At 39.5% G+C, this 24,528-nt stretch overlaps 1 protein-coding gene across 2 annotated transcripts; it reads right to left on the bottom strand.

The window, feature by feature from the left end:
* Window positions 1-11,196: 11,196 nt before the first annotated feature.
* KBTBD8 (kelch repeat and BTB domain containing 8) lies at window positions 11,197-23,592 on the bottom strand. 2 transcript variants are annotated; one of them, XM_019469766.2, is made up of 4 exons: window positions 23,483-23,592; window positions 22,693-22,903; window positions 17,749-18,863; window positions 11,197-14,512 (listed from the first exon to the last, which is right to left on the bottom strand). In XM_019469766.2, exons 1-4 carry the CDS (start codon window positions 23,496-23,498, stop codon window positions 14,049-14,051), a joined length of 1,806 nt encoding a protein of 601 aa, XP_019325311.1. In that variant the 5' UTR covers window positions 23,499-23,592; the 3' UTR covers window positions 11,197-14,048. The 2 variants fall into 2 exon arrangements, with proteins under 2 accessions (XP_019325311.1, XP_019325312.1); XM_019469767.2 differs by lacking the exon at window positions 22,693-22,903 and having other exon boundaries at window positions 23,483-23,563.
* Window positions 23,593-24,528: the final 936 nt, after the last annotated feature.

Below are 24,528 nucleotides of genomic sequence, written 5' to 3'. Positions count from 1 at the left end.
ATCCCACGAACTGTGAGAACATGACCTGAGCCAAAATCCAGAGCTGGAGGCTTAACCAATCGACTGAGCCACCCAGGCACTCCCTGTGTATGATTTTTAAAACTTCACTTTGGCTGCCTGACTTATGGATAGATGCCTAACATCCTAATCTGACTGCTGGTGGGAGGTGCGATGTTTTGACCTTGTCTCTTTATCGTTAAAGGATCTTTGGAATCAGTTTTCAAGAGGTGACCTACATGACCCGAACTCTATTAGATCCTTATCTCTAAATGACAGCAGAGGACAAGATAAACTCAAAGGACAGGTCTTAAAAGCAAACAACGAGAAACCCTCATTTTTATTTTGCAGACAAAGGTTACAAGCTTGCTTTAAATACTATTGAAGCTCAAACCTTGAGAAATGCACAAGGCAGAAAGGAAAGTGAGATCTGTGTGACCAGAAAACTGTGAAAATTGCTTTCACTTGGGGATTATGGGCACACTGTCATTAACAGGAGTGCAAATGGCTTCCCTACTCTTTAGTATATATGTCATATTAGCTATTAAGAAAATCTTGTTCTGCTGAAGCTACGTTTTGAATATACCTGAAAGACTATAATATAATTATTAATAATACTAACAACAATGAACATTTATAGAGTGTTCATTATGTGCCAGGCTCTGTAATAACTGTTTGTCATGCTCACTCGATCCTCACAAAAAGTGTATTAGGTGGATTATTAGTCCTATTTTATATACAAGAAAACTGAAGCTCTGAGAGGTTAAGAAATCTGCTCATATTCACCAAAAACACTATAATTTCTGTTCATCAGACCAACAACAAAAAAATACTTCGAAAATCTATGAACATTTTTTATTTGTTAATATTTATGCTTAGTTTTGTTTTTCTTTTAATTTTCTTAATGTTTTTATTTATATTAGAGAGAGAGAGAGAGACAGAGTGCAAGTGGGGGAGGGGCAGAGAGCGAGAGGAAGACACAGAATCTGAAGCAGGCTCCAGGCACCGAGCCATCAGCACAGAGTCCGATGTGGGGCTCGAACTTACGAACTGTGAGATCATGACCTGAGCTGAAGTCGGACACTTAATCAACTGAGCCACCCAGGTGCCCCTATACTTTTTTTTTTTTCACCAAATCATATAGTTGCGTGTATATTTGTGGAAGTGGAAAAGGAAGAAAAAGATCTATTAAATTCCATTTACTTTGAACAAACTAATCAATAGAAAATGTTCTGTGTATTCATGATAAGGATAATTTAAAATGATTACATTTTAATGTTCAATTTAGTTTTCAAAGTAGGATTTTAAAAATCTCAAAATAGATTGATGATTTTAATTAAATCATATCATATAATTTTAATTAGGTCCTAGAAAACTGGGTTATTAGGTACTCGAGAGTCACTATTCACTGAACTATATGTTAAATAACACCATGACCATGTCAATTACAAACAAAAGATACCTAAATATGACTACATGTATGAACATATTTTATAAAGTAAGACTATTTTACTTATTTTTTAATTGTGAAATATATCATATATACACAAAAGAGGGCATAACGTATTTATGTAGGAACTAAAGAATAACTCATTCAGTTGACAAATATATATGAGAAGCTTTTTATAAACTTCCAGATTCAGCCCCGGAATGTACAGAGCTTGGAAGTTGTCACTCACAAAACTTGCAGCAAGATAAACCTGTTTTAGAAAGAGTATCAGTGACTTTTCTTGGACCCATCGGAGAAATCGTTTGCAGGGCAAACAGTCACCCTGAAATCTGGAGTACAGCTAAATCCAGACAGTTGCAGTCAGCATTTGCTTACCTGGCCCAAAAGTCCCAAGAGCCATAAAAACACTTCAATGATAATTTCGATGAACTACTGAAGGCTGATTGTGGACTAGTGTGAGAGTGAAGAAGCCATGGGAACTGCCATCTTAGGGGAGCCCCCAAACTTTTGCGGGCTTTGCCTACAGTCACCCCAGCAGTCTTATGGCAAAGATCTGAGAAAGGTTCCCCAGTGGCTCCAGCAGCAGGGGAGGGGTAATAATTGTGACATATACCCAGAGCCTTTTCCATAGCCTCTCCAGGGAAAAATACGTTGACAGAACTTGATAAAAGCTGGAGGAAGAGTTAGCCTTCCTGTCTCACCTAAGGGAAAAAGGAATGTACATAGTCAACAGGGGTCAGAAACAGATTGGGAATGCCATAATGGGGAAAGGAAGATGATGTGAGGGAAAATAAAACACTATTCCGCTGGAAAAATAACTGTGAAGTTCACAGCTCTATGACACAACCTCACTTAAAAGACTTAGATTCAATGGGTAAACTTTATACTGCGGTCTTTCTCCAGTACCTATGCAACCACACCAACAAGCTTCCATATAATAAGAGCTGCAAGGCATCGACTTTCTCTGAGTAGAAGTACTCAGAGAAGACCAAAGGTAAGGGGGAGAGAAAACAAGGGTACTAGAGAAATTCAATGCCTCTAAGACCTTAAGTATAGCAATCATTTAGCAAAGCCCAACTCCTAGCCATATTAACATAAATGTTCATGCTATAGGTCTATTTATCCTAGTTTTTTTTTTTTTTCCTTTTTCTTTTTTTAAAAAGAAAGAGCCTGAGTAGGGGAGAGGGACAGAGGGGGAGAGAGAGCATCTCAAGCAGGCTCTGATGCGGGGCTCTATCTCATGACTCCGATGCATGATTTTTCTGTTCAGAATATATTTTTCATACATTTTAGCATGTCGTAATTATTCACTGAAAGTCAGACATGATGTATCGAGTAATGTGAAGTAAGGTAATCGAGCTTCTAGGTGGCTCAGTTGGTCAAGCATCCAACTCTTGGTTTCGGCTCAAGTCATGATCTCAGAGTCATGAGATCAAGCCCCACATTGGGCTCCATGCTGAACATGGAGCCTGCTTGGGATAGTCTCTCCCTCTCTCTCTGACTCTCTCCCCCACTCACACATTCTCTCTCTCTCAAAATAAATAAACATTTTTTTAAAAAACCAATCACTTAAAAAGAAGCAACTCTAAGAGGTAAGAGATTTAATGAAAAGGGCAGACAACATACAGGCAAAGATCTCAGAAACTCCAAGCAGGAATCAGAAGGAAATATTAGAAGTCAAAAACACTATAGAAGAAATGAAAAATGTCTTTGTTGGAATTATCAGTAGACTGGATGTGGCTGAGGAAAGAATCAGGGAACTTAAATAGATGCCAGTAGAAATTTTGCAAATAGACATGAAAAGAAAAAAAAAATTAAACACACAAAAATCCAAGAAATGTAGGATAATTATAAAAGGTATAATATATTCAAAATTGAAACACCAGGTAGAGAAGAAAGAGAGAAATGAGCAAAAGAAATATTTGCATGATGCTGAAAAGTTTTCACAATTAATAACAGACACCAAACTAGAGATCTGGGAAGTTCAGAGAACACCAAGCAGGATAAATACCAAAAGTTTCACCAAGGTATATCATATTTGAAGTTTCAAAACCAAAGAGAAAAATTTTAAAGAAGCAACATGAAAAAAAAATATCCATCATTGGGCAGGAACAAGAATGAGAATCAGCTCATACTTCTCTTTGGAACCTATGCATATAACGAGAGTGGAATGAAATATTTAAAAGATTGAAACCAAAACCCCACCAACCTAGAATTCTAAGTCTAGTAAACTTATCCTTAAAAATGAAGGAGACATAAAGACCTTCCCAGACAAACAAAATCTAAAGCAATTTATGATTTGCACACCTGTCCTAAAAGGAATGTTAAAAGAAATTCTTCAGAAACTAGTAAAACGATATAGGTCAGAAACTTAGATCTACAGAAAGAAATTGTCAGAGAAGGATTAAATGAAAGCAAAATATTTTTCTTACATTAATTGATCTTAAGGATAACTGTTTAAAGTAAAAATAGCAACACCATATTAAGTGACTAGAGCCTATGGATAAGTGAAATGAACAGTCAAATCCATAGGGCATGGAAGGGAGGAATTGGTATTATAAGGTACTTGCACTACACAAAGCAGTATAGTGTTATTTAAAGATGAATTTGAATTAGTTAAAAAATGTGTATTGTAAATCTAGGGCAACCACTGGAAGAAAAAAATTCAAAGATGTATACTTGATGTGATAAGAGAAAAGCTCAAACAGAATCATATAAAATGTTCAATTAAACCAGAGAAGGCATGGGGCGCCTGGGTGGCTCGGTTGGTTAAGCATCCGACTTCGGCTCAGGTCATGATCTCTGGTCCCCGAGTTTGAGCCCTGCGTCAGGCTCTGTGCCGACAGCTCAGAGCCTGGAGCCTGCTTCTGATTCTGTGTCTCCCTCTCTCTCTGACCCTCCCCCGTTCATGCTCTGTCTCTCTCTGTCTCAAAAATAAATAAACATTAAAAAAAAATTAAACCAGAGAAGGCAGAAAATAAATGAAAAAGAGAAAGGATAAAGACAACAAATAGAAAACAGTAAGAAATATGGTAGATATTAATCCAGCTGTATAATAAATTAAAAAATTTTCTTAAATGTTCTATTTATTTTTGAGACAGAGAGAGACAGAGCATGAGCGGGGGAGGGACAGAGAGAGAGGGAGACAGAATCCGAAGCAGGCTCCAATCCCCGAGCTGTCAGCACAAAGTCCGACGCGGGGCTCGAACTCATGAACCAGGAGATCAGGACCTCAGCCGAAGTCAGACGCTTAACCGAATGAGCCACCCAGGTGTCCCTGTATAATCAATGTAAATGTAAATGTCCTAACTATATCAATTAAAAGATAGATTCTCACAGTGGATATAAAAAAAGAAAAAGCCCCAACTTTAAGTTATTTACAAGAAACCCACTTTAAGTATTAAGACTCAGTTAAAAGAAATCGCTTGGAGAAAGTTACATCAAATTAACACTAAATGAAAACTGGAGTGGCCATATGAACTTAAGATAGAAAGCCTTCAGAACAAGGAAAACTATCAGGGATATAAAGGGGCATTACATAATTATGAAAAGGGCCAGTTCTACAAGCAGACATGATCAAAATATTTTGTACTAAAGAAGACAAAATATAACATATCAGAATTTGTGGGATACTACAAAAACATTGCTTAGAGGGAAATTTATAGCATCACATGCATCATATTAGAAAAAGAAGATTTAAAAGTAGTAACATAAGTTTCCACCTTAAGTAAAAAAGAACAATTAAAGCAAGCAGAAAAAAATAATAAAAATTAGAACAGATGTTAATGAAATTAAAAATACAAAACAACAGAGAAAATTAATTAAAATCAAAATCTGGTTCTTTGAAGAGACCAATAAAATTAATAAGCCTCTAGCTGGATTAGAAGGAAGGAAGGAAGGAAGGAAGGAAGGAAGGAAGGAAGGAAGGAAGGAAGGAAAGGAGGGAGGGAGAGAGGAAGGAAGGAAGGAAGGAAGGAAGGAAGGAAGGAAGGAAGGAAAGAAGGACGGAAGGAAGGGGCAAGATACAAATTACCAGCATCAGGAATAAGAAGGGGTTAATCACTACTGATTCCCTGGACATTAGAAGAATAAAGGAATAAATACTGTAAACCACTTGACGCTCAACTTTATATTGTAGATGAAATGAACCAGTTTCTTGAAAAACTCAAAACTTAACGAAGAATATATAGTCTGAGTAACCAACCCAATAACTATTAAAGAAATTGAATTAATAATTAGTAACTTTACAAAATTAAAGCATCAAGCCCAGATGGTTTCACTCATAAATTCTACAACACATTCAAGGTACAAATTATACCATCTCTCCACAATCTCTTCCAGAAAAATGGGATAAAAATAAAATCTTCCTAACTCTTACTAAGACACCAGCATTACCCTAATCTTAAACACAGAGAAAAACATTACAAGAAAGAAAAACTACTGACTGATTTTTCTCATTAGCATAGAGTCAAAAACTCTCAACACAATTTAAGCAAATCAAACCCAACAATGTATAAAGAAATACATCATAACCAAGTGGGGTTTATTCCAGATATGTAAGGCTAGTTCAACATTTGAAAAGTCGGTGAATATAATCCACCATACCACAAGCTAAAGAAGAGAAGTATTATCATAGAAATTATAAAAAATGTGTAAAACAGCTTCATGAAAGTAGATGGGAGGGAGAGGTGTCGACCTGAATAACCCTAGAAATGAATGGAGTCAGTAAGTGTGAAGGCAAAAGGACTGTACTGTCACTGATAAAGTGACTTTCCATGGGAGTGTGGGTGAACAATCCCTACAGCACTCTGTGTATATACTAGAACTGAATAATTAAGTAAATGGATGGTGGATGGTGGCAGCCGGGTTAAAGTGCATACAGGTTCTTACTTCCTTATCTAGTCGGCTGAGAGGTTCTAGAAACAATATCCCAGTAGCAACAAGCACACCTAATGCCCGCATCTCGGAGAACAACAACTGGAGATACTTGGGAAAATGGATTTGGGGGCTGGGGAAGGAAATATACACGATGGGCCTGGAGCATCTTGCAGTGTCAAAAATAGACACTCCCCCCCCCTTTTTTAAAAAAATAAACCAAAAACATTTATTTTGATGGGAGTAGGTCAGAAGGGCACAGGCCCCAACTGAAGAGCTCCCAATGGCCAAAGCTGTTAACAATTTGAAAATAAAGTATTAGTGGATTATAAGCCTAAGTATAAATTGAGTATTCATGAGCCCATACTGATATAAATGGATAAATAAATAGATTAGGGAGAAGAATCCCAAATAATTTATGTAGATGCCCCACCCCCAAGAGATGGCGAGTAACTCTACACTCCTTAAGTGTGGGCTTCCCATAGCGACTTCCTTCCAAAGGGTACAGTATGGAATAGAGAGGGAATAACTTCACAGTGGGGAAACCTGACAAACACTGTCCCAGCCAGGTGATCAAGGTTCACATCAACAGTGGTAAGTCAGATTGAGAGTATATACCCTTAATAAGCTGTGACAGAATGGTACTTTTCCTCTGTGGTCTTCCTCCCCACAATACATAACCCCAATCTAATCATGGAAAAGAAAAAAATCTGACAGATGGCAATTAAGGAGCATTCTACAAAACATCTGACCAGGAAGTACTCCTCAAAACTGCCGAAGTCATCAAAAACAAAGAAGGTCTCGGGCGCCTGGGTGGCTCAGTCAGGTAAGCGTCGGACTTCAGCTCAGGTCATGATCTCATGGTTCATGGGTTCAAGTCCCACATCAGGTTCTGTGCTGACAGCTTGGAGCCTGGCTCTTGCTTCAGATTTTCTCTCTCTCTCTCTCTAAAATAAATAAACTCTAAAAAAATATTTTTAAAAAGTCTATCATATGCTAGACACTTTTCCAGGTCCTCCAGACACATTGCATAACAAACCGACTTGGTGCCTGTCCTCACGGAACTTACTGTTCGGTGGGGAACCAAACAAAAAGTCATGGGAAGAGAACCACTTTGGACGGTGTGATCAAGCATGACAGGGCATTTATTTTAGCTAGGATTATCAGGGAAGATTTCTTTGAGACCTGAAAGATGAGAATGAAATAGTTATGCAAAGAACAGGTGAAGAGGAGTCTCCATGTACAGGAAACAATATGAACAAAGTTTGTAATATCGGGAGAGCCTTGAGGAATTGGAAGAATGGCCAGTGTCTTCACGTTGGGCTTTTGCAGAAGCCAGTCCTGAGCAAGTATTTGATTGCAGGTCCAAGGAAGGATTTGAGTGCCAGTAGTTGGTTCATTGAGGGGAGGTGGGATGTCCCAAGAGGCAATGGTAGGAGGGCGGGAAAGTGAAACAGGGAAGCTGTGATATCAAGCAGGTTACTTTCATGGTCAACTAGGATTCGTTTGCACTGAGGAACTCTAGGAGACAGTAGAGAACATATGTCACGTATTCCACCTGTAGAAAGAAGCTGGGATTTTATCAACCAGTCCCAACAGGAATTGGGTGCAGTCTAGCCCTGCAGGGTGTTAACTCTGACACTGCCAGCCTGCCTTACAGTGGACCAGGCAGGGTCCAACCGCCAGCAAGAATGGGATTTCTATGCCACTCGGGGCCAGGCACAGACAAGGATCATAGCTGGAATCACTCAGGGATGGGGTTTCGTCAGACAAGTATGGCGGTAGTAAAAAGAGACAAGGTAACTGAGGAAATGTAAAATGACATTATTCTGAATGAATCATGGAATTGAACTTGACTAAGTTCAGGAAAGGTCCCCAATAGGGACTAATGGATAGTAGAAAAAGCAGTGGGGTCCATGGGTTGGCATCTCAGTGATCCCCCAAACCTGGTAACAGGGTTCTTGAGCAAGAGAGTTTCAACAATAGAGGTGGTGGCTGTGAGACGTTTATTGCATATTTTGTGCCATTTTAATAATTTAAAATACATGATTGAAGAGTGGAAGTAAATATTGTATCATGGTTACCTAGTCATACTGGACTGTGCTCCCCCTCAGCAGTCATAAAACACTTCCCACTTTCACAGATGAAAATTGTGCCTTTATGGCCTAGCAGTTTCAATCTCTAAATGTTTACTTTGTGACTGTGCTTTTTCTTTTCTCTGAAATGCCAGCCATATTGATTCACCTGTATGCGTGTGTGCAACAGCTTGCTTGTGTATACACACAGTATCTGGGCTAACACAGGTTACCAAAAGAGAAAGGAAAACCAGCAGACTCATGAGCCAGAGACCCAACTTTCTAGGTTCTTGAATCTTCTACCAGAGAGATACAGGTAGTCAAAATCGAGTATGGAAAATGAGAATTAGGGACTCACTAGAACTGGGACTCACTAGAACTGGCATAGTTAATGCTACCTCTTCACGTTTATATTGAAAAGCACTTGAACTCTGTCTACCCAAGTTCTAAGTCAAGAAGTTTCAGTATATCCTAGAAGCATAAATGATGGGAAAATACTTTTCCCTCCACTCAAATCCATTATATAAAATGCCAGATTTCACTTCAAAAAGACTAAGCAGATGTCATTTACATCATTGCTCTGAAGATTTAGAGATACCAGATCACTTACTTTTTGTATTTGCAAAGAATTTTTCAATAAAAACCACTGGCATACAAAACCAAGATTTTAAAATGGCAACTCATGGGCACTTGGGCGGCTTGGTCAGTTAAGCGTCCGACTTCGGCTCAGGTCACGATCTCGCAGTTCATGGGCTCGAGCCCCACATCATGCTCTCTGCTGCCAGCATAGAGCCCTCTTCAGATTCTGTCTCCTTCTCTCTCTGCCCCTTTCCCACTCTCTCTGTCTCTCTCTCTCAAAATAAACATTTTGAAACATTTAAAACATTAAAATTAACACAGTAAGTCATTTTAAGAACAAAAATAACAGTACTTCACAAGCCTTTACTTCTTGTTTTTCAACTTACTTGAGGGTCAGAACTCATAACAGGAGTGTATTAGCATCATGATATAAAAATGGGATATCCAGGTGGGGTGACAAAGAGAAGGTATTTTCCCACCTCATCTATTCCCTCATTGATGATCAATCACAGTTAAAAATTACAGTGGATATTTTATGTAACAGTGTTGCCTTAGAAAGTTGCTACCTCTTCTTCTTGGAACTAATGGAGCATGTAGGAAATAGACTAAGGTCAAAGTGGAAATCTTTGTTCTAATCCCAGATGAACTCCTTATTAGTTAGATGACCTTCAGCAATTCACTTGGTCTTTGTGTTTTCTATCTGATGAAATAGGATTGTAGGGGTCCTACCACATCTCAGAGTTCTCTAAGATTTAACTGAGAATTCATTTCTTTTTTTTACAAACACTCATTGATTGCCTAGGGGCACCTGGGTGGCTCAGTTAAGCATCTGACTTCAGCTCAGGTCATGATCTCACCGCTCCTGAGTTTGAGCCCTGCCTTGGGCTCTCTGCTGATGGCTCAGAGCCCAGAGCCTGCTTTGAATTCTGTGTTTCCCCCTCTCCCTGCCCCTCCCTGGCTCATGCTGTGTCCCTTGAAAATAAGTACACATTAAAAAAATTTTTTTAAGAAAAACGTTAAAAAAAAAACCCACTCGTTGAGTGCCTAGTATATGCTAGACTCAGATCCGAGGTGCATAATGAATAAAATGAATTCCTTGCTTTCATGGAGCTTACATTTCAATGGGGGAAGACAGGTGGTATGGGTGAGTAGAGTTGGAAGCAAAGTGTTCTCTTTTCCATAATGTGATCAGGGAGGTCCTGTCTGGAATTTTAATAGAGGCTTGAGTAAAGTGGGTTGTCAGGGCTTCCCTGGCTAAAAACACAGCAAGGATAAAGGCAGTGATGTTGGAAGGGCTTGGCCTGTCTCAGGAATGGCAGTCTGTGTGGCTGGAATAGAGTGAGCTGGTGGGATGTTACCTGAGGTCCAAGAGGTGGGGTTGTGAGGTGTCGATCATGTAAGGAAGGAGTCTGGCTCTCATCAGAAAGGAGATGAGAAGTCATCTCCTGGAGGGGTTTGAGCAGAAGAGGGACGTAATCTGGCTACTGTGTGGAGAACAGAACAGATTACAACCAGTCCAGGGTGACAGAAGGCAGACCAGTTCAGGAGCAGTACATTAAGGTGGACAAGGTAGGCTAGTTTAGACTACAGTGATAATGGTGTTAATGGTACCTGGTCAGAGTCTAGGTATGTGTGTATGTATATATATATATATATATATATATATATATATATATATATATACACATTTTTAATGTTTTTATTTATTTTTGAGAGAGAGAGAGCGAGCGAGAGAGACAGCAGGGGAGGGGCAGTGAGAGAGGGAGACACAGAATCCGAAGCAGGCTTTGGGCTCTAAGCTGTCAGCACACAGCCTGACATGGGGCTTGAACCTGCGAGCCACAAGATCATGACCTGAGGCAAAGTCAGATGCTTCACCAGCTGAGCCATCCAGGCGCCCCAGAGTGTAGGTATATTTTGAAGGAAGACGTGACAGAATTTTCTGATGGATTGGATGTGAGGTGTGTGACAGAGGAGTGGAATAACAAAAGTTCAGGCCAGAACAAACGCATCCAAGGTATTAATGACATAAGCAAGCTTGCTTTGGAGTTTAAAGAGCATTATATAAGGTGATACGAAGTAGTTCATTTTGTCTCAGAGGCCAAATATTTGAGAGATTAAAATCTGATTCCATTCTACTACGACAGAAGGTATTTCATGTTTTTCACCAAATTTTAATTCTGTACAACTCCCTAGTCAGAGGTCCAGTTACAACAATGGTAGTTTTTAATCAGAAAAGGTTTTATTATAAGAAACAATGCCATCAGGTAAAAATGCAAAAAATTGTGCAATTATGGCCAAATGTTTAAAAATATCTACACATTTGCCCCCAAAGGACTACAGTACTTAACTACATACCTGAGCACTGAACATTGAATGCCATTTTAAACTGCTTCACGTCGGGAATCTGATTCCTTGCAGAACACACCCTCTTTTCTTCAGGCACCCATGAAATCAGCCTGATGCTTAAGCATCATCTTTGCAGGATAACAGAAAACAAAGATGGAAAATAAAGAATACGGTTTCTACTTTCCTATAACACAGTTACACCAAGTCCAGTTTCCAATGTGTAAAAAATACAGAGGAAAGTGCTACGTACATTCTTCAAACGCAAAAACGAAGTTCAAGTGGGACTGGCATATGTTAGCCTAGATTTTAATTCTGTAGTCCCCATTGTGCCTTTTACTTTTATTCTCATCATCCTATGCAAATGTACCTTAAATATCTAAACACATACCCACACAAATTACTAATCTTAGTTTTCTAGGACCTCTTCTGAAATCATTTTAAAAGTGGCAAAATATCCCAGTTATATAATTTAAACAAATAGTTCTTCGTACAAAATTCAATATATATTCTACTCCTGTAGCAAATTCTAAGCCTTGGCTTTGACACACTATACTTAGATCACACCCCCGATATAAATTGTTATAGCAAAGGATCGACTGTTGTGCAGATGAACGGAATAAACCTACTGCAGAATTGACCACAGTATATTGTACCCCTATATGTCACACAGCACGTGTAAATTGCTAACTCACTGTTCTATGTCATGTTTTCAAGTAACACATTGTTCTAAATAAACACAGAAGATTGTCAAGAAGCGGCAGGAAATCTTAAGGTATTCAACAAAGCTTCCAAAAATAAATTACATGAACATCTCTTGCAAAAGTTAGGGATTTTTGTTTTGTCCTCCCGTCTGCGATGCAACACTGTAAAGATGCTTCAAAACACTCACAGCAAAAGCCCCCAAACAGCATGTAGATAAAGGAAAAGAGAAGAAAAACTAGAGAGAGAGAAAAACAAGTGGTTGACAAAGTTTATAAAGAGATTATAGACATACTATCAAGGCCAATAAGAAACCACATATCCAACTTCCCCAAGACTTGATTTTAAAATGTTAATTCTATAAATGCTGTCCACTTTAAATTCTGCTTCAGAAAACGTTCCTTACTTGCAGAGGTCAAGGACAAGCCGTTTGGAAAGTTTCTGAAAAACGAGGTATGTGAGGCAAAGAGGCAATGTTTTAAATTTGTTTCACAGTATCACATGACAATTTGTGCAAGAGTTTCTAATACAAACCATGCCAGTTTGTTTTCCTTAAGAGAATCAAAATATTCTACTTGAGGACAGACTCCGGGCTATCCATCTACTTTTTATCAATTATTCTAGGCATAGTAAAAAACAAGTTACTGATCCAAATATCCACCTTAGGTATGACCAGCGAGTTGGTTTGTCCTTTATGTTAATAACTAACTGACTGTTAGAAATTCATCCGTTCAATATGAAAAGAGATTTAGTACCTATAATGCTATGGTTCTACTCACTCACCCTTTTCCTTCTCAGTCACCTTCAGCTAGAACAAGGTTTGCAATGTAAAAATATACATTACTATTAAGTGCAAAAAATGAAAAAAAAAAAGTGAGGTTTTAATGGTCATATGTAACTTAAAAGCCATTAAATTAGACCACCGAAGGAGTTCCATGTTTCTGGAAAACAAAAATGTAAAAGCAGGTGTAAAACTTCACATTATGCTCTGTGCAGAAGAGAAATAAGTTAACTTTCACTGTACCGATAATGAAGGGACAGGTGGAGGATGGAAAAGGAGGTCAGGCAACAAAATGGCCCGTGTTAGTGCAAACTGAGAGTAATGTTCTCACTATTCTGAGTCCAGTTAGATATCTTGCTGTCATGTAGGCAGAGAATCCTGTGAAATCACAAGAGTTCAACAGGTAAAGTACGATGCCACAAAACCAACAGGCCAATGTGAAAGGTAAGCATAGGCTCAGACAATTTAAACCTATCTAGGTATACACATGAATTCACTTATACCAGCACCAGCCACCTGTGAATTTAAGCCCTTTTCGGGATTTGTAAATAATGAGACAGTGTGAGCACACGAAAAAGTTATCAACAAAAAAACTACTAAAAACTTAGCTTAACTTAAACTTCTGTGGGAAATAGGAAACAATCAGACCAAAAGCTCTAAGACGTATTTGTTTTCCTTCAGCCTACTCTAATAACATATTTAAATCTCAGTACACTTGAAAACAGTACACAAATGTGTGTGTGTGTGTATGTATATATATATATATATATATATATATACATACTAAGAATGAGGGTCTAAGTTAGTGCTTCTCTGTGTTGGAGAGGTCACAGCTAAAGTCCTAGTGATATTGCCTCAAATTTTTACCCGTATTTAAAATAAAAAGTCACATCAAACTAGTTTGGATGTCTCTGACCAATAATACCCTAACTGCTCTTAAAAGAGTGCATAGTTGTTGATTCATCTGGTATCTCAGTGACGAATTATCACAAAATTCTATAATGAAAAGGATTACTTTTATACCAGAAAAAAAAAAAATGCTGATAATTGCACTTTGTTACCTTTTGCTTAATGAAATGAAAACATCACAAGGATGAAAAGAAATCCCTCCTACACCATAATCTTTAAGAGCACCCATTGCCATATATAAACTCTCTCAGCTTCTTAAATACTGACAGCACTTCTTGTATCATTGTTTCCCCAAGCCCAAGATGCCAGTGAGCTCACTAAGGCCTGCTACTCATTAAAGTACTTTCTGAAGACACTGAGGATAGAGTTTAGCAACAGCACATTCAAAATGCCGGCCAAGGTCCCAGAGACGATCTGGGGTCTCGTACACTTTCATCCACTGGTCAGTGACGTCGTCATATTGGTAAAGGGAATTTTTCCTGCTGGTTCTGAAGACGTGTTCTTCAACGGTCACTTGAGTAGCTCGAACAAATAAATGGAGTTTATTCTGGAAAAGTACCAGTTTAAGGTACGGATTTATGGACTCATCACATGGAAAGTCCTTCTTCCGAGTCCATTTATTGAGCTCAATATCATAGGCTTCTACAGTGAACATACGTTGATGATTTCCACAGGTTCCAGCTATGTAGTAGATAGAGTCCTTGTATACAGCTGCTAAGCCCTGGATTCTAGGCACAGTCATGGGGGTTAAAAAACCCCAGTAGTCTTTTTGAGGCTCATAGAAGAGGAAAAATTCTCCTAAAAAAACAGAAAGAAAAACAAGAATATATATATATATATATATTTATTTACATGTGTCTTTTTGTTATGTTGAAGAACCTAATTTTCTAAATACTTCACTTTCTAAAAGATTTCTTGTATAATCTCCAGAGATATATTATATAGTATAAAATAGTTTAAAATGTCTTCATTCCATGGCAGAACATAACACGTAATATTATAGTCAACCTGAATTGGGGAGGGGTTCGAAATAGGGAGGGAGAAGGAGTTACTTTGACTTGAAGACAGAATAAGAATTGAGAGCTTGGCTCCATTTATTCTACCCAATGGTATATTTCAGAAAATTTATTTTAAGCCAGCTCTAAAAAAGCATAATTACTAATGGTTAGCCAGTACGATCAGAGTATGTATACAGCTTCATCATGAACAAACCACTATACGTTTATGTGCTAATTACTTAATTAGAAGGCAGCACACGGAATTGTTCAGATGTGCGTCTACAGGCCATGGATATGTTTACTTTAGCACTGCCGTAATGCAAAGACAAATACTTAAGAGAAAAAAACATGGCTTTAACAGGATAGAAAACATACATTTCATGGAGTTGAATTTGGGTCACTTTTAATTCTATTTTGATAACAAAAGGGTGTGCGGAGACAGACTGCCAATATAAAAATGTCCGCATGAATTTAACTAGCGAAGATTTACAAGAGTTTGGCTAACTATAACATTTGTATAAAATCCTTGATTTAAAAATCTGGACCCCTTATGAACAGATTATATGATACTCCAATAGCCACACATAGTACAGCATAAGCTTCTGACTATTTATGTCAACTTTATTTATATAAAGAGGCTTTGTTTAGATTAGAAATACCTACTTCTAAATTGAGCTTCCCCTTGAAAACTGAACTAGATTTACTCTTATCTACAGATTTAACGGACTACTCAGTAGTAGTGACACTATAATTTCCATTTTTCTTAGAGGAGCTTCTTAAACTACCACCTTTTGGTTGCACATCACCTACCCTCACTGACTTTTAACAGAATTCTTTTTTAATTTTTTTTTCTTTTTTTCATGTTTATTTATTTTTGAGACAGAGAGAGACAGAGCATGAACGGGGGAGGGTCAGAGAGAGAGGGAGACACAGAATCTGAAACAGGCTCCAGCCTCTGAGCTGTCAGCACAGAGCCCGACGCGGGGCTCGAACCCACGGACCGGGAGATCATGACCTGAGCCGAAGTGGACACTTAACCGAATGAGCCACCCAGGCGCCCCTTAACAGGATTCTTAATAAAGACAATAGAAATGAAAACTTTCTGGGGCGCCTGGGTGGCTCAGTCAGTAAAGCCTCTGACTTTGGCTCAGGTCATGACCTCATGATCTCCCTCTCAGCCCAGAGCCCACTTCAGATCCTCTCTCTGCCCCACCCTTGCTCATACTCTCTCTCTCAAAAATAAATAAACATGTTTAAAAAAAGAAAAGAAAAAGAAATTAAAAATAATGTGTACTACCTCTCTCCAATATTTTTTTTTTTTTTTTGAGAGAGAGACAGCATGAGAAGGGGAGGGGCAGAGAGAGAGGGAGAGATAGAATCCCAAGCAGGCTCCGGGCTGTCAGCAAAAGCCTGATGCAGGGCTCAAACTCATGAACCATGAGACTGTGACCTGAGCCAAAATCAGAGTCAGATGCCTAACTACTGAGCCACCCAGACACCCCCTACAAATTTCTTATAAAAAGGAAAGATGACAAACAAAGTAAATTTTTAAAATCTAAAGTCCTCTTTAAAAGCTTAACCAGTGAAAGGCAATTAAAAAAACTTTTAGAGTCTCAGATTCCTCTTACATAAAACATAATCTCAGGTTAAACAATGTTCATTCCAGCCCTGAAAATTCTATTAATTCATTGTTACTTTGCTTTAGTATTTACATTAATACATAACCTTTACCTTACAACTGGGAATCTCTTAATTAATTATATCTCTACCAACTAACTGGTTAGCCAGCAAGACCAAAATATATGTAGAGAAATCTTCATCATATTGGAGGATATAACCTATGCAACCATACTGGACAGGTTATGTGTCCATTCTTATATTCCATTATTCAGCAAGACCAATAAACCTATCCATGCCCATGTTCCTATTTAACTAAAATAAGATACTAGTTAGTTAATACTCCTTTTGGAGAGTTAAAATGATATTGAAGTTTAAACAAATGGGTTCAGGCATTTTGTGTCAAATAAGGATGACAGCAAAGAATATATTTTTTTAATGGTGTAACAGCGAAAAAAATCTTATGTATCTATACAGAATCATCCCTTTTTTCTTATTTTATTAAAGTAACAGTGTGAGGAAAACATGTATAAGCAATTAAGAAACACAGGAAGAGGAATAAAGACGTTGGTAGTATCATCATCGCATTCAACATCCAAGCGACTAAAATGTCTACGAAACCGAACACAGGGAAAACATTATTTATCACCAATTAGAACCTTCGATAAATTATCTTATTTCTACTCACTTGGTCGTTCTTTCTACTACTGCTGCTACATCATCTTTACCAGAGTCCTAGCCTTCAGTAGTTCAAACAAAAAAAATGTTTAAAGCTAAGTCGATTTGATAGTCCCTCTTCATCTGTAATAGCAAACGCAAGAAAAAGTGGCATCCCAAGTTTTTCACTGAAAAAGCTTAAAAACATATTTTGAAAGGTATCACACACTGCGGTGAAATTAAAATCTAAAGACTGCAATTTCAAACTCTTTATAAATCCGTTTCATGACCTTGGCAATCCTAAGGTTGATCACAAAATTCTTTGTTCTTTTTTCTCTTTCAAACTAATCCACTAAGTTCCATAAAAAGTACTTGCTACATCTCTTGATTATGTATTATGGAATAGTAAAAAGACATGTATCAGACTTGCTCTCTTAAAGTCTTAAAAACGGCTCTGAAATAGTTTTCCTCAGAAGGCCAAACTAATACTTATCAGATTATGTTTTGAAAAATACTTATTCTACATGATGTCAAAACACAGTAAGAACATAAAAACTTACAGGCTCATTTAAAGATGCCTGCCTTTGTGGATTCAAAAGCTGATGGTCTTTAAACATCCTTTCTAGAATAGACTGTTCCCACCAACAGATTACGGTAAGAAAGCCAGAGGAAGTCCCCAGTGAACAAGAACAAGCACCTGTTTTAATAGAAGTAGGTTATTCTGCTACCCTCTCATGGAGAATAAACCACTCAGGCACCTACCCTGTAAGACATAGATCTTCTCTTTGTACTCCACAGCATTATGAAACTCCATGGCAACAGGCATCGCACAAACGCTGGTCCAACAATTCTCTCTGCTATCGTAGCACTCCACGGATTTTAGTGAGTTTCTCCCATCACCTTCGTAAACACGACCTCCAATCGCATACATCTTACCACAGCAATACACCAGTTTGCAGCCTATTCTCGCTCGCAGCAGGGGGGGCTTGGAGAGCCACCTGTTGGTGGAATGGTCATACATCCAGAAATCATTTTCTGCCTTATGGTCGATGGAGACCTCGCTGCTGCTCGGCCTGTACCCTCCTGCAATGTAAATGTCATTGTCTGGTGATACGAGAATCCCCACTTCTCTTAGATCATTTGGTGGTTTGCATAGTTTAAACACTCTTCCTGTGACTGTATCTAGACAAGGCACTGTTTGCTTCTTTCCTGAGTGTTTGTGGGCAGCATCAAAACATATGATCATTTCGGAGGCAGTCATTCCAAGTCTCTGTGTGCAGCCATTGGTACTGGATGGGCCCTTTTCTACATAGCTTTTGGCTATAGCCTGTGCAAACTGAGGTGGAATTTTCTCTATAAAGGCATCCTCCATCAGAGGAAAACGTATGCATTTGGCAAAAATTTCTGGAAGGTGCCCTTCTCTTTCATCCTGTTCATGTTCAAACCACCTTACGATGCTTTCATAAACATGCTCTTCTCGGTCTACGTTTAAATCATCACTGTCTAATATACTTATCAGTTGGTCTTTTGTCAGCTGGAGAAACTCTTGTTCTTTGGTGACACACAGAAACTTCTTACGAATGTATTCTTTTGATCGATCTCCTAGTTCCTGATGACCATAATGATCAGCAAAGATGAAGACCCCAATAGAATTCTGCGGGTCCAAATGACTGATCATATACTTAGCACATTGGTCTTGGATGGAAGGAATCTGGAAGATGCTAGCTGCAGTGAACAAGGCTTGAACATTGGCCTCTGTCAGAACAACTCTGGAGGTGTAGGCATAGTTCAACACTAAATCCATGGATTCAGCTTCAACACCAACTATTCGAACTTCTTTTTGAGTACTTTCTGTAAGGCCGCTAGTGAACATGGATCTAGGAAGGAAAGAGTGGTTAATAGTATATCTGCGTTCCATATAAAAATTATGGTGGCAAATTTTTGGAGGTATACAGTTACCACAGAGATAACCTTTGTAACGGAAAAAAATTTCCTAATGTGTTTCCTGATATTCCGAATGGGGGTAAATGTTGATCATCTAGCATAAGGATTTAGCCTGGTTAATCTCGAAAATCCTACTCTGAGGGCCAGTCCCCTTTATGCCAACTCTGAGAAAAAGAATATACCTAAATAAAGCACACCAAAAGATGCCATGAAATATTCCAGGACACCTTACTTTCCTTGGAGTCCCTATCCAACCTTCTTATCAGTTGCCTTAGGGACTTGAGATCTTAACTCACCAGACCAGTGAGAAAATTTAAGAACGCATAGAGGGTGTCAATGTAACACACTGGCATATATAGATTGATTAAACTTTTCATGTCTCAGTGGAAATGTACAAGGCAACTTGTCCCCAAAATAGATCTTTAAAAATTTCATCTCAGAAAAACAGGATGTTCTTCAGAAGTTCATATTGTCTACCTACTCCCTTTATCTTTTGAATGCTTCCTTCATCATTATAAGGAATATAAAGAACATCACTTCACTTTTCCTTCGACAGTGTGAAAACCTTTGCTTAAAGAAATATACTCAGTTTTCTCAAAGGTACCATATTTTACCCAGGTATATCTGAATATAAATAGATTATAGTAGGCTCAATATAATGTGTCCTTTTTTTTTTAACGTTTATTTATTTTTGAGACAGAGAGAGACAGAGCATGAGCAGGGGAAGGGCAGAGAGAGAGGGAGACACAGAATCTGAAAACAGGCTCCAGGCTCTGAGCTGTCAGCACAGAGCCCGACACAGGGCTCGAACTCATGGACTGTGAAATCATGACCTGAGCCGAAGTCGGACGCTTAACCGACTGAGTCACCCAGTGCCCCATGATACGTACTTCTAAAGAGAGTTTAAGAATTAATTCTTTGGAGATGACGGTTTTGAAAATCCCAAGCTTTTGCCTTTGAAAGCAGACTTTCTTGTTTACTTACTTACCTACTTATTTATTTATTTATTTATTTATTTATTGTAAATATCTGCATTTGTGGGCTCTTCTTGGCCAAAATAGTAAGTAGCCAAAAGTCTGACTCTGTATTTAAGTGTTATTAGTCGTGTATACACCATTTGCCTTTTTTTCCCTTCCTTTAAGGCTTCTTCCTGGACTGCTGTTAAAATTAAATACAAAAATCAAATCAAGGTTCTTTGAAAAAGATTTTAAGAAAAGGGCTGTTTGCCCTTGGGTGCTTAATAGATGTCTATTGAAGAAATCAACCTAACATTTGTGATAAAGTTGTTGATACAGTTCTAGGCCCTTCTCATTTTACAATGCTAGGTTGTAAAAAAAACATCCTTAACTAGTTACTTTTAAGATACAATGAGAAACACTGGGTATATACCTGGGTACAAGGACCCAGCTTGCTGCCTGGGTTCACCATCTCTGAGTCCCATTTTGACGTCTACAATGTAAATCTTAAGTTTAAGATCAAATGGGCTTTTTTTCATGAGTGAAAACTAGATGTCCCAATGTAGGAGCTGGTTTTCCAGTTCAGGTGCTGAAACACCCAGCTATACAGCTACCAATTAAAAAGAAAAATAAAGCCTTTCATTAGGCAAAGATTAACTCCCAAAGGAGAACATTACCACATACCCCTTTATCATGGGAACTCTACTGACTTGAATAGGCTGGCCTCACACACAGGAGCAGTGTGACACCTGATGAGTTCTCTGTTCTACTAGGTTCTTTCTGGAAATGCCACATAAAGATGGAGCATTTCCTCACACAAAATCCTGAGCAGCAGGAAGTTTCTAATAATCATGCAAATTTTAATTCTGACAGGTCACTGGGATCATGACACAACCATGCCAGATTTCAAGCTATTCTTATTTTTCCACCAGTGATGCCAGACTTAGAAACTATTAAGTATGTCTTCCTCGATTTCACATAAGGAGCAGCACCAGTGCCAAGAAATTTCTGTACAAATAGCTCTTGCAAGAGATAAGAACCTAATCCTTAAGTTTTCTAGCCAAATACCTTCATCTGAATTCACCTCTCTTATGCTTAGAAACTTTTCCAAGCATTTCCTTAATTTCTTATAATTAAGAAAATCTACTATAGCATATTTCTTTTAAGGTGATTAGTCCAAGTCTTCAAAACTAATTTTAATTAAGTATAAAATTTAAATGATACAAGCCAGAGTATAAAATTTCAGTATAAAATATAGACATTTTCACTTTCAAGTTTCAATTTTTTTTAACTATTCAAATTTAACATACAATAGAAATTTCTGAAAGGCAACTTCAAAGAGGACCCACTCCTGTTTGTTAAAAGTCATGATAGTGACTAAGAAGCTTGGCTCTAGAATCAAATCCAGCCTCTGCCACTGAGTAGCTGGATGACTTAGGCAGTTCATTTAACCTCCCCGAATCTCAGTTTTTCACATTTAAAATGGAAATAACTGTACAGAGACAGGACTGTGAAGACATATAAAACAATGTAGGTAAAGTAAGCTTAGCCCAGAATTTGATCAGTAGTAACCGGGACATATATTTAAATCCATGGATGAACTAACCATATCTAACAGAGAGTCCGGACAAGCAAATCTCCCCAGGCAGTTTCCATTACCAGGCCCAACTTCCTACCTTCTGTGCATATCATTTTCTTCTTTTTCCCTTCCAGCTCACTGCCTCATGATGGTTAATACTTAACAGTCCAATGACCTATCCCTAGGCAAGTCTTAATGGTTACATCATAAGCATCAGGCTATGAAGCGACTATATTTAACCCAGTATTCTGAGAAAGAGGAACCAGAAACTACGGTCTGGAACGCTACACTGAAAAGCACCCTGAAAAAGAAAAACAGCACTTTCAGACCGTAGTTGAGAAAATTAGTTCACTGTCTTTCAGACACTATTAGTGAACACTGAAAGGCTTAAAAAAATGAGCGAAACCAAGGAAGTTAAACTCAAGCAGGAAACTGTCTGTATCAGTGATCTTGTCTTAAAGTAGGAAATTCTTTGTCAGATCCAGGTTTTAAAACTGTACTGCTGTAACTTTTTGATACCCAAAGAAGAATGCGATGAAAATGAAAACTTTACGTAAAAACACTTCTGGAAATCTTGGAAACGATCATGAGTCTGGAGCCTAAGATAACGCAGAAACTGTATTTCATTCGTTTTATGTCATTGCTTTGACCCCTGTAGCGTTAAAACAAACTACCGAATGGTAATTTGTTTCCCAAGGAACGTGCTAGTAAGTTTTACATTCTAAGAGTTACGGGCACCAGAGAAATATGTGTCATGGTTGGAGTTTTGGAACAAATACTAGATCAGCACTGTCCACCCAAACTTTTATCTGGGTTATACAGCTGGCAGCTCCTACCTCCGTGTGGCTACTGAGCACTTGAAATGTGGTTAGTTTGCCTGAGGCACTGAATTTTTTATTTTATTTAATTTAAAACAATGACGTTTAAAGAGCTGCATGTGGCCTGTGGCGGCCATGCTGAGCAGCACAATTCTAGATTTTGTAGTTATTTGCCGGAAACAAACAAAAATATATTCACTCACTTAAAAACCAACCACCTGAATTCTAGAAGAATCCATCAAGTCAAAAACAAGGGCTTAATAAAATAGGGCCTGTTACTTCTTTTAAGGAAACAAACTCGTGGGTTTCGTTTCATCGTCTCACCTCCGTTTTATAATCAAGTGGGCAATACTGAGGGACAAAGGGAACTCCGTGCGGACATCGACAGAAGTTTCTACCATCATCATACCTGAAGTAAGGGCTGATTGCAGCAAGAACGTTTCTATGACAGGAAAATGTTTTCCCGTGATCCACTTCCACTACAATGTCTGTCAACTGTCCTTCATCGTACATTGTTTTGAGTTGCTTAAGAATACTGCACGCATGGAAGGGGTCCATGGCATCATTGGCTGTGTCTGAAGATGGAATCCCATTCGGTGTTGGGGAAGACTTACTTAAATCTAGGAGAAAAATCGTACAACCACAAGAAGTTCCGAGCCAGTTACGGCGTTCACGCTCCCCCCGCCCCTAGAAAAATACATATTATGTGTAGAGACATACACCATCAAAAGGGACCGCGGGGTAGGATCTGGGAGAGGGACAGACAGGGCTGCGATGCAAGTTCAAGCACCAGTCTGTTCCTCCGGGAGCCCGGCGAGCCCGAAGCCCCGTGCTCGCCGAGGGACTGTGCCGGCAGAACAGTCTCGGCGTCTGCGGCGACTCCGCCGAGAGCCAGAACGTCCCAGCCGAGAGCGGAGGGCAGGAGCCTCACGAGGGAAGCTCGATGGATGGCGGCCGCCAGTGCCCCCTCAACCGCCTGATGAACGCGTCGGGGTGGCGGCGGGTACCCGGCCTCCCCATCGCTGCCCAGCCGGACCGCCCACCGCCCTCCACGCCATCCATCCTCCCTCCCTTCATCCCTCTCCACCTCCCCATCCTTCTCTCCGGCTCCTCGTCGCCACCTCCTCAGCTCGCAGTCTAAGCCTGGACCCTGGCCCACCTCCCCCCTAACACACCTCCCTAGCCACCACACGACCCACCTGCCGACGCGGCCATTTCTCTACGGGGCCCGGCTCCAGCTATTTAAAGAGGAAATGTCATTTCGCTTCTCTCGCTCCCGGGTTCCGGCTCTTCTTAGCTTCACCTGGCCAATGGGGTGGCCTATGCATCCGGCTCCGCCCCTAGCCTCCGAGTTCCATGCTCCGATTGGCCACGAAGTGCGCAAGGCGCTTCGGGGAATGTAGTTTTATTGCCCCCTCTCCCGCGTGGTCCGAGTAGGGCGGAGGCTCAGGCCGGTGATTCCTATTGGCTGGTTCTGGCGGAGGTGGAGAGCTGGGAACTCGCCAGCCTGTGTCTGTGGGGCGTGCAGAGCCTGCCGGGAGAGGTAGTCTTCTGGCTGAGGAGAGCTGTCATTCTGAGGGGCTGGGGTAAGGAAAGCTCTTGAAGTGCAAATTTCCCCCATTTTAGGCCCCTCTCCAGGCCCCGGCTCTTTTTTTTTTTTTTTCACCTTTTTTCTTCATTCCCTAAACCTCTCGCCAGTGACTAGCTTCCGGTCTGAGAGCGGGCTCTGCCTGAGGGCTGTGAAACCAGAAAAATTTGGAAATGGACAAGAGGGCTGTTGTCCAAAAATGCGAAGGAAATCTGACACTCCACCCTGAAGTAAAATATCAGGAGGCCCCAAAGCAAGCCATCTCTGATGAGTCACCTGTGACACCCAATTGATATAGCATCGCCTTGGCCGAGTGCTGTGGTTTCTACAGATTAATTGGTCTGGTTACAACGGCTGCTCAGGATCTTTAACTCCCACTCATGCCTTGCTTTTCTCCAACACCCAGAGAACACCTGTTCCACTTTTAAGAGGGCGTGAACAGTCTAGAGGGATTCAGGATGCTTTCCTTTTTTGCTCCTGGGAAATGGAGAAGTTAAGATACTGAATAGTCTGAGATTTCCTTTGAAGAAATATTGGAGGGTGCCCTGAGCTTGAGCCAGGGATCATTACTGAAGCCCTGGCTCTTTTCTTACTAAATATGTGAACTTAGATAAGACCTTTTAAATCTGGGGCACTTAGCTCTTCACCTGTACCATG

Source organism: Panthera pardus, unplaced genomic scaffold, assembly GCF_024362965.1.
Source record: "Panthera pardus isolate Hobbes unplaced genomic scaffold, ASM2436296v1 HiC_scaffold_8, whole genome shotgun sequence".
In the NCBI taxonomy this organism is placed as follows: Eukaryota; Metazoa; Chordata; class Mammalia; order Carnivora; family Felidae; genus Panthera; species Panthera pardus.
Note: the sequence above shows the minus strand (reverse complement) of the source record. Positions and strands in the feature narration are given on the sequence as shown.